The 10,526-nt window shown below is 41.0% G+C and overlaps 2 protein-coding genes across 5 annotated transcripts in view; both read right to left on the bottom strand.

Annotated features, from left to right (window-relative positions):
* The window catches only part of cab39l (calcium binding protein 39-like), a 15,817-nt gene extending 12,865 nt beyond the window's left edge, over positions 1-2,952 (bottom strand). The window contains exon 1 of the mRNA XM_035678048.1: positions 2,682-2,952. The gene's annotated coding sequence lies outside the window, so the exon portion shown is untranslated. The remainder of the gene's footprint in view (positions 1-2,681) is intronic.
* A 4,307-nt stretch (positions 2,953-7,259) lies between these two features.
* The window catches only part of mcf2la (mcf.2 cell line derived transforming sequence-like a), a 54,804-nt gene continuing 51,537 nt past the window's right edge, over positions 7,260-10,526 (bottom strand). For 3 of the 4 annotated variants that reach the window (XM_035677533.1, XM_035677532.1, XM_035677535.1), the window contains 5 exons: positions 9,785-9,859; positions 8,762-8,871; positions 8,525-8,637; positions 7,906-8,009; positions 7,260-7,558 (listed from right to left, as the gene is read on the bottom strand). In XM_035677533.1, coding sequence (XP_035533426.1) covers positions 7,479-7,558; positions 7,906-8,009; positions 8,525-8,637; positions 8,762-8,871; positions 9,785-9,859 — 482 coding nt within the window. In that variant the 3' untranslated portion in view covers positions 7,260-7,478. The remainder of the gene's footprint in view (positions 7,559-7,905; positions 8,010-8,524; positions 8,638-8,761; positions 8,872-9,784; positions 9,860-10,526) is intronic. The other variant, XM_035677534.1, reaches the window with a different exon arrangement.

Below are 10,526 nucleotides of genomic sequence, written 5' to 3' on the forward strand. Positions count from 1 at the left end.
CTTAAATGATCATTTTCAGATTCAAAGTATAAATATAATTCATCATTTTTGTTGCCAAGTCTGTGCACTCAAACCTATTAAAGCGGCGCAAATCTTTTTCAATAAGTCATGAAGGCGTTCAGCAATGTGGAGAATGCACCGCCTTTCAGAAATGAAGAAAGGTGGCTGCTGCCTTTAATTTGACAGCATTTCTACGCGACCGCCTGGAATGCAGAAGCAGCCATTCACCATGTAACATAACACATACAACTGGAATTTAAGCATTCAAGGAGGAGCGAGGAGGAGATTTAACCGTCAAACACTTACTCAGCATTAATGATTACTGCTGGTATAAGCTGATATCAGATACGGCCTTTTTGGAAGAGTGTGTCAAAGAGAAAGCAAGAGCGTTTTAACTGAATGAATAGAAGTCAAATTAAAATGACGACAAAGCGTAGCAGGGTTTATTTCTTACAAGGAAAAGCACATTTTAATTTAAAGTCAAGACCTACAGATTGCACTTGAATGACTTTTTAAGAGCTTTAACTCCAGGTAATCACATTTAAAACCTTTCAAGGCTTTTAAAGTCTTGAAAAACACTCTGTTTTGCTCCAAATTCAATCTTAAAAAGTAGTTAGATTGCTCTTCCTATGCCACAAAGCCAGCTCCCAGAGAGAGAAATGAGGATTAGAGTGTTTGATCACAGCCCGTCTCGAACTACAAAGAGCAGGCGTTCACAGGGAGGTTGTCCTCTCCGAGGCAACCCGGGAGGAACGCTCCCTGAAAGGACAAACATCAGCGCCTTCATGAGATTGATAATGATGGGAAAAATCCCTTCTCTTTTTAACTTTGAGTGGGAAAACAAAAGCAAAAAACAAACGCAGCAAGAGCAACCTGACATTACCACGAGCCCTGATGCCTGCCTGTATCTGATGCACTCCACTGAAGCATACCCAAACCTCCATCGCCATAAAGATTCAGTTATGGCTCTGTGCTGTTGGCTGTGCCAGAGTAGCAATCACCTCCTGCTGCATGTCCAAACACTGATAAACAGCATCATGGCTGAGTGAGGAAGATAAGGCCACGTTCAGGGCAAAAAAGTAACTAAAATAAAGCGAACAGTTTCAAATATTATGCCAAACATAAATGTTATAAGATCCATACTTGAATTGTAAAACTAAATATAAAGTACCCAACCTGCTGTACATCATACCAGCTTATTACTACACACTTCAACAGCAGCCTCACACACTCACAGACCTGGACTGCACTGAATAAGTACAATATCTGCTACCATGTACAGCTGCTCCATCAGGAGAATGTTGTAGGGGGCTGTGGTTACGTGCAGGGTCAGCAAGGGTTAATGTTGTGAACCAGTGACAGACAGGCCTGTCCTACCAGGATATGAGAGCCTACTCTATCTGATTCTGGTCTGTCTATATGTCAAGGCAAATGGAGGGAGCCAGAGGAGCACAGGATGCTAGGCAGTTTAGCTTTCAAAGTAAAAGCAGAGAGGCGTTAGGAGATCTTAAACACTCACAGGGCCAACGTTTAAAAAAAAAAACTGTTTAAGTAGTTTCGGTATTCTGTTTTTTATCAGAGAACTAAGACAGGATATGATTAAGGATGTCTTTTTGTAAAGCATAAAATCAGTAATTAGAGTCTAATTGTGGCATCAGTACATGGCAAAAGAAATGTCAAGTGTTTTGAGTCACAGCATTACTAATGGATTCAGACTGTGGCTGTAAAGTAATACAATGCTCAACACTGTTATGCCATGCAGCATATGAGCAATGACAACAAGGCTGCGACTAACACTTATTTTAATATTGATCAATTATTTATTCAAATCATTAATTATTAGATCTAGAAAATGTAAGAACACAATCAAAGATGCCCATCACAGTTTCCCACACACCAGACAAGGTGATACCTTAAATTGCTTGTTTTATGTGTGCAACACTTCAGTAGTTAAAGATATTACATTTTCAGTTATAGGTTATAACACACTGATAACTTACTCACTAATTCACATTTAAGATGCCGGAACCAAAGTGCATTTACTTCATCTTAAACGGTTAATCAATTGTCAAAATTGCTGCCGATTAACTTTCTGGAGGTCAATTAATAGATAAGTTAATAATAAATAGATAGTTATTATTGGTAATTAATAGTTCCAGCTCTAGTTAGTCGTTAGACTGGTTTTATTCTGAAATACGTGACCGGAAGCTGCACTGTCTTCATTCCGGCTAGCCTGACGCAGGTCGTCTAAAGTAAGACAGCAAGGAGGGAGAAAAAAAAAACAAAAACAAAAAAACCCACACTGTAAATGTGCTGATGAAGAATTAAAGACCCGGGGGACGACAGTGGGATACGAGCTCGCAGCGCAGACGGCAGTAAATCACACATAAGGCCGCATAAACAGTCCCAGACAATGTGGTTTAACAAGGCTACACCCCTCTCGCCTCCGGGCTAAACTCCCTTTTTGTTTGACAGATTTCCAAAGCTAATCACAGTTGTCTGCATCATTTCAGAAACAACTGCTCAAAAAGGACATTGGGGAGGTGTCATTTTTCAACACAACACACATTTCTACGTTTCAACCCCGAGTGAAGTTACACAGACTGTCAAGGGCGATAATATCTCAGCATTAGGAGAACTACAAGCTATTGCTCTTCGACAGTGTGGGCTAGAAATGATACCTTCAGTGGGAAGATGTTTGGTGGGGGGTATCTCTGGATGTCTTCACCGCTTCTGTCCCGGTTCACAGCGCAGGCGAGCCTCTCGGATAGGCTTCTGTGGTCACGCCAGGGCTGGTTGTTAGCAGGAAAGTCCGCTAAAAATGTGTGCGATACAATTTAAAATGTGTGGAATCTGTTAAGAAGGCAGAGCTGAATTCCATCTGGTCGCTTTCCAGTCGTCTGTCAAGCTGGCATGAAGAAACTTAGAGACGTCCGGTGCGAACTTTCACAATAAAATCCCGGCGGACCCTCATCCGTTCGCACTAATGGAAGAAGAAGGGGACGCGAGGTTGAAATTCAAACTGAAATGGTTACTAGTGCTCGAAACACCGCCTGTATTTATGAGTTCAACCAACAATGGTCCTAGCTGGACACTATGAGGGTGTCACGCAGACTAATTTGCTTTATTGAGCAAGGCACGTCACTTCCGATAGTAGTCCGGCTCCCGTGTGCCAACTTGACACATCTGTATCTTTCCAGCCGCGGCTGAGTCTCGTTCACTTCCTCTCCTTGTAATCCTTGTAACCGCCTTGCCTCAGGTCTTGTCACAATATATGCTATTATTAATGCTATTAAACAGTCAAAAGTAGGGTTTAATTCACCGTACTTAAATTCAACACATTCTGAGAGACACTATTTACTTTTCTCCATCACTGAGAGGGAAAAATAAAGGACAGAAGAGCCTGAAGGTCAGATGGTGTACATATTGGAACAGACCCCAGGCCAAATCATGACAGGCTAAACTGGATAAAGCTCATTGGAGGTTTGATACCACGTGGTTAAAATTACACTTCCGGATGAAAAAACAGAATTAATGGCACAAGGAATTTATCCATTTGGGTTTATGTTAAACGCAAATTATTAAACTAGTAAAAATGGACAAACTAATACAAAATATTATTATAAAAATATTAATATAATTTAATTAATATAATATAATAAAAATATTCTGGTTAAAGGGGTTCTAAAAACACAAATGGGATTATATAGGTTTGGTTTTCTTTCCCAAAAAAATTATAACTTCCACGTTAAAATCCTTAAAAACACATCTACCCTTTCTACCGCATTAAAAATTGCAGAATCTATGAATATGCTAATTTTATTTACTTTTTTCCTTCTTCACTGTCAAGTCCATTCTCAGTTTAGGTGCACTGATGGCTTTAAGTTTCTACATCACACTTGTTTAACTTGCAACTGGACCAAGACTTCTGAAGTATTTGTGATGTCACAAATCATGCACGTAGGCCCCGCCCCTTACAAATAAGATTTTCAATGAGTACAGAGAAACTTCCCACTTTCAGCAGATAAATGTAAAAAACATCCTTCAATCCCCAACAAAAAGACAAAACCCCATAGAGGAAACCATCTCAGACTTTATTAAAGCTGCTTTTCATTTTACATACAATTCAGAATTACATATTTACAAATATACACAGATATGTCTTATTATAATATCTTCATATCGACACCATACTCAGTAAATACATTATAGGAAAATAAAGACAGTGGTTGCTGCAATGTGCTGCATAAAAAGAAACTACAAAATATAACCCTTCTCATCTCACCAGCCTCCAAGTCAAGAGTACAAATAATTCAATAAGCTTTATTGTGTGATCGTGATAAAACACTGACAAGTTTAGTGCCCATGTCAGCTTTCATAAGAGGGCAGAAAATAAGCTCTCACACAATACAACAGTGCTTGGTAAAAAATACTCGCCTTGTTCAGGGCTTTTTTTTTTTTTTTTTACACAAGAGCTTTAAAATTGGGGCTATGAAGAACATGCCACAAAGAGTGATGATATACAGAGAGACAAGGGGACTCACAAAAAACACGATCCTCTTCACAAGATACATGCTCTTGAAGGAAAACGATGTGAGGTATAGAGGACACGTCTGTACAAGTGTAACATACATCCTTACAGAACTTACACAAAATGCCAGCCACAGTTCACTCTCTGGTTCAGCTCACAGTTTGACACCGAAAAGGCCTGTAAATGTCCTTTTTCTGGAAACTTTCCTTTCACAGGGAGGACACGCTTCTTGTGATTGAGTAAAAAAAAAAAAAGTGAGGGCCGAATCGAACGAAAGCACAGTGGACAAATACAACCCGTTCTGAGTAATAAACTGGTGGGGCTGGTTTTAAATGTAACAGCATGCTGCACTTTTCCTGTTCAATAACAGAGTCACACATTCAACACTGACGACGGGAACAGGAAGAGATTGTTTTACAGTGCGCCTTGTGGATACAGTAGAAATCTAGTAGAAAAACATGTTCACCCTTGGAAAACAAGGTGTCATTCAGTGTTCAGAATAGCACAGTGTCCTTGTGTGTGTGTGTGTGTGAAGAAGGGTGTCACAGCAGCTGGTTGTCAGAGGTGTGCCATCAAACTGTATCAACATCCTCATTTCCACTCCGGGAGCCAAACCAGCTCACTCACCACCCCTGCTGTGCAATTAACACCAAAAATCAGACTGTCTTTTTTTTTTTTTTTTTTACTTAGCTACATCATGGTGTCAAGTAAACAAGTATTGCTCTCAGGGCTGGTGGCACAAAACATGTTGAGAAGGTCCCGGTTAGTCCTGCTTGTGGAGAAGTGGCTACTGTCACATGCCTGAGTGGGGCTGGGAGCACAGGGAGGGGGACAAAGCCTGCATTTGTTGCTGCAATGTAGGCCAAAGATAGGTGAGCACAGTGACTGTGAACCAAAAGTGAATTTATATGCAGAGTGTTGAGATTTATGTGCGCCTGCTCCTCTTTGTCTGACAAGGAGTTCTTAAAATGAGGGTTATGGGACCCTCAGAGGCCACAGAGGGGCTCCTGGGCTAAATGTTAGTTCTTTATAAAGGACTACACATGAATTCAGCAGGTAAATGAATGACTGCCTCTATCTCCCCACTGTTATCTCCACACACGCCTCTCCGGGGGTTTGTGACATACGTGTGTTGGGTTTGCTCCGAAGCCCGCACACACACACACACAAGAATGCACACACACAAAGACATGTAGTCGACACACAAGCAGGTATGCGGTCACACCTGCCTGCCCGTGCAACTTCTTGGGCTTCCTGAGAGGTAAATCCAGAGCAGTTCAGAGGCGAGTTAGACAATCAACTCTTTGAAAAAAAAAAAAAAGAGGTTCAGAAGTTGTTTCCAAGCTGCCGCTCTCTGCGTAAGTGATTTGTACGTGTAGTTGGAGAAGTGCAAGACGTCTGACCACCAGGTAGTGCTGTTGGTGACATTCACCTAGTGATACAGTTGACTGAATTTGTAGGTAATACCATAAAACCAGGGTTACGGGGAACTCATATTAACAAAATAGAAGATTTCAGCATTCTTGAATTGGGGAAATGAAAAGCCAACTACCTCGACTACAGGGATTTAATACGTCCCCCCTGTATGTGTCCCATGTACAAAAAGGTCATAAGACTTACAGTGTCATGCCCTGAACATTTGACCTGCTCAATGATGCTCCAAGATGCACTGAAAGCATGTTTTCTTGTTGCAGCCAGCTGCCATTTTCACAGTGTACGATTAATATCTGACACGTAAGCCGATGTATCATGTGAAATACCAGTCTCGTATCTGTACCTGTGGATGTTGTCAACTCGAAAGGGTTTCGGCAAGGTTGATTCTGACAGTTCTGTAAGCTGCAGATGGTTCACGTTTAGTGCAGATATTGTTTAAATTTGTCCACTTTAATGCTACATAATCAGAGGGGTCAAATACAGCACTAAGTAATTAGATTGAAGACATTTAGCTTTTCTCTGTAGTTGACAGAGATTGTGATTTTTAAAGGAGGCCTGACAGGAGGTGATATATCACTGGAATGAACAGTGAAAATACATACAATTCAAATGGCTGATCATTTTGAAGGTAGAAATAACTTTAAATTATTAGTATAATACTGCTGAGTGGCAATAAGATATTTTTCATTATAAATTGACCTTTTATAAGTCCTACCCCCTTTTGCTCAGTGCTCCAATAACAGTTGAGCAAACTTTGTCCTTTCCTGTACTGGGAGCTGGGAATAACATCACACCGAAGTTAACCACGTTCCAGTACAAGAAGTCGGAAAACCAAGCTTTAGCCAGGTTTTGTTAGCAATACCAGTTGATAACAATATATTACACTGTTTGCTCATACAAACAGACAGCAGACAGACGTTGGACAGTACACTGTGTACGACGTAAAGAGAGACAAAAGGCAGAAGTGCTAATAAACAGAATATTACTACAACTTTCACTTAGTTGACGTATAGAGCAGCCATCTTGGATTTTAAGGTCGGGGGTTGATGAGGTTCTTCTGACTTTCTGAGTTGAAAAATCCGACTTCAGGGGCTATGTGCTATGCTCTTCTATGTTGAAAAGCTAACTAAATTTGGAGATGGTTAAAAAGTAAAAGTTTTGTCAGCACAGAAGAGCCTAGCACATAGCATATCAAAGGAAAGGAGAAAGTTCTGAACCGAGGCTAGCTCAACTGTTATTGGAGCACCAGAGCAAAAAGGGCAGTGGGACTGTAAATGTACATAATGATGAATACCGTGGTTCTGTAGCAAACGACTCAGCTAAAACACTGGTAGGTATTCGCAGATACAATGATAGCTTTGGTTTCTGGTTGAATCCGATAAGCTGCGAGGTCCGTAAGATGAAAAAAACCACGTTGAGACTGTCCTCCTGTCAGGGTCAGCTTAAGGTTTTTGTAATTCCACCTGGAAATTGTTTTAGGTTGAGGGATGGAGCCGGGGACAGTGACGGCAGGTCAGGGTTTGATGTCAGAGAAGCTGGTGTAGGTCTCACTGCAGCTGGAAGAAGTGCTGAGGTTCCCAGAGACGCTGCCATCTGCAGGACAAACAAACAACAACAGTGTTGGCAGCTGTGTTTACACAGAGTGGGAATCCTTATGAAAACAGTTCTATCCGAATAAACTGGCTATTCAAAATAATATTGTGTATCTTTGACCAGGTGATATTACAAGTTTTGGAGCAATAATCCAAAGGCTCAGCGTCCCTTTAAAATAACTTAAGTAGTAGTTTATTCCGACAGTAATGTTGCTTCAATACAAAGTAAAGCAGCTACAGTGGCAAATGCTTATGTTTACATCTGGTCAATTTATTTCACATTCATATAAAACCATTTCTGGGAGCTGTAGATTAGATTGATTGACACTGCATATATGGAAGGAATACCTGAGCTGCTGAGCGACTGGGATGACTTGGACTCTGAGATGAGGCTGAGGAGGTTTGCTGCTGCCACCCAGCCCTCCTTACTGCTGCGAAGGTTCTTCACAAACCTACAGAGGGTAAACAAACACACTCACAATGTAAATATCTATTATATTGCTTCCTTGCTTGGTGTAATTACACATATTTTTTGGGTTTGGGATTACATATTCTCTAAAATTTAAAGATGGCCTAATGAAAGTTGAGTGGCCCTGACTTCACATTAAAGGACTTTTCAGTGACTTTTGAGAATAAGTCAGGCTGCTTTTATAATCTATACAGTCTTGTTTACACACTGTGGGCTGAAAACCACCAGCTACTGTAGTAACTGTATGAATTAAGGTGGAAAATACATCCTAGTGTAATTGGATACCTACAGAGAATTCATTGATCACACTGGATGGATTTCACAACTCTTAATTCAATTATATTCCACCACTAACACAACAAAATAGAGCCCAGAAAGAGCATTCCTGCAGATATACAATGTATTTTGAAACTGTTGGGACTTCAAACTAATATAAATAATTGTGTCTGCAGGAAATTGAATTTGGATTCTTCTGACTGTAGTAAGGAAGATGTTTACCACTGTCCCTCCTCTCCCTCTTTAATTAGCTGGACCATGTCTCCACTCTTGACAGACAGCTCCTGAGGTCCCGCCTTCTCGCAGTCCGCTACCACCGTATACTTTCCTGGAGCCTGAAGGGTCAAAGGTCAGCCAAAGACAGCCAGTGAGAGATTAAAGGAGTCAGGCGATTATATATCAGAAACAGACACTGATGTGAAACTAAAATACTGTAAAGTTCCTCAGGTTCAGGCTCACCAGCTTCTTTCCCACTTCGTCCTCAGGGTCAGAGTTCATGGGGTCTTCGCCGCTGGAGTACACATCATTCTCTTCTGAGGCATCCACTGAGAGAGACGCCTTGTTCCAGCCTGGAGTCGGAGGTGCAGAGAGGAGGGAACAGACACAGGTAAGGAGATTTAGAGGCAAAAGTGGAATATTGAGAAGTTGGGAAAAGTGAAATGTAGGGGTTGAATCACACACTCACACTCCATGTGGCATTAAAATGCTCCCTGGGTCAAATAATTTAGGGCAAAATGTGTAGAATTCATCCACAAAACTAGCTTTTCTGTCAATATTAAAGCACGGACAGAGCACACAAAAGGGCAACATGAATTTTCCCAGGAGCAAACTGAATGCCACTTGGAAAGAGAGTCACACATACGGTAAATCTCCCACAAGGAGCACAAAACCACAAGATCTTTACTGTCATAACATGTAAGCAAATCAGTATGTTTACACACACACTCAAACACACAAAGATCAAATCAAACTCCTCCAAAATCCCAGAGAAGATCAGTGGAGACAGCAAACAGATCCCAGTGAAACAAACCAAAATAAATCAAGGATTTATTCATGATCAGAGAACACAGACATTTGAATCACCTGCATTCATTTCAAGGCTGCTCTGACTGCCAGGGCGGAAAAATAAGTAATTGAAATTGTGCACTAACTCTCATTATTCTCCACACAATCATTAACCTAAAACACCCCCAGAGTAGAAGAAGAGAGTGACTGATTTGGGGTAGAATAGGTAACTTGTGAAAGACACTGTCATTTAGCCCAGAATTGAGACTTCATATTTAGAAGTTAAACTGAAAATAAGTAGAGTTTTTTAAGTAATTGCCAATTTGAAACTCATCTCACGCTAAGACAATAAGACTCAATACAAGGCTAAATGAAAGGAAAGTGGATATCCTTGCTACACTTTACCTAAAATCAATCATGACCACTACAAACCACAGCAAACACCCACAGTGGCTGATCCTCACAGCGGCTCTGTACCTCGCCGCTTGCTCTGTAACAGACTAGAGGCGCTCATCCATTTGACTCTGCTCAGACTGACATGGGGAGCTGGCTCTAGATGGAGGAGGAGGAGAAACAGCCAGCGAATCAGTGAGACGGCTGACCTAGTCCTGCAGCCAGACAGCTTCTGGAGCAGGGTAGCCAGTCGGTCAGCAACGGGAAGAAGATGGGCCTCATGCATGAATGTTCTCCTATGTTTCTCTTATATTTGTTATTGCACAAAGCAATAAGAGGAAAATAAAAAAGTCCTATGTGGGATTCATGAAATGTCTCGCTGACAGCCAACATCTGAGTTTGTTGGTGAATTGTTTTTAGTCCTAAATTGGAGGCACGTGCCAGGAAATGTGCAATTGGCCCCAATAAATCCATATAAGGGCAGTGGACTTAAGCACGAAATATACTTTCAGTAAGTATACAAAGGTCCAAGTGAAATACATTTCGTCATCAGAAAGTGTATACATAGGTTCAGGACCATGAGGACTGAGGTATGATGATTCAATGAATAAAGTAAATAGCTTTTTTCATCATCATTATTAATATTTCACAGCCCAAAACGCAACTTTGCTTTTGTTTATATTGGCTTACGTGTAGTCCAGGGCGCCAAACGGGAAGTACGCTATAATTGAATGAATTCCACAAATGACACGTGAAGTTCCCGAATTGTTTGCACGCGATGATCAAATCTGTGCGTACGAACAAGTCATGGGTGAGGCCCTTTGGG

This window comes from Morone saxatilis, unplaced genomic scaffold (assembly GCF_004916995.1).
Source record: "Morone saxatilis isolate NCDOM2014 unplaced genomic scaffold, NCSU_SB_2.0 Contig6, whole genome shotgun sequence".
Taxonomy (NCBI): Eukaryota; Metazoa; Chordata; class Actinopteri; family Moronidae; genus Morone; species Morone saxatilis.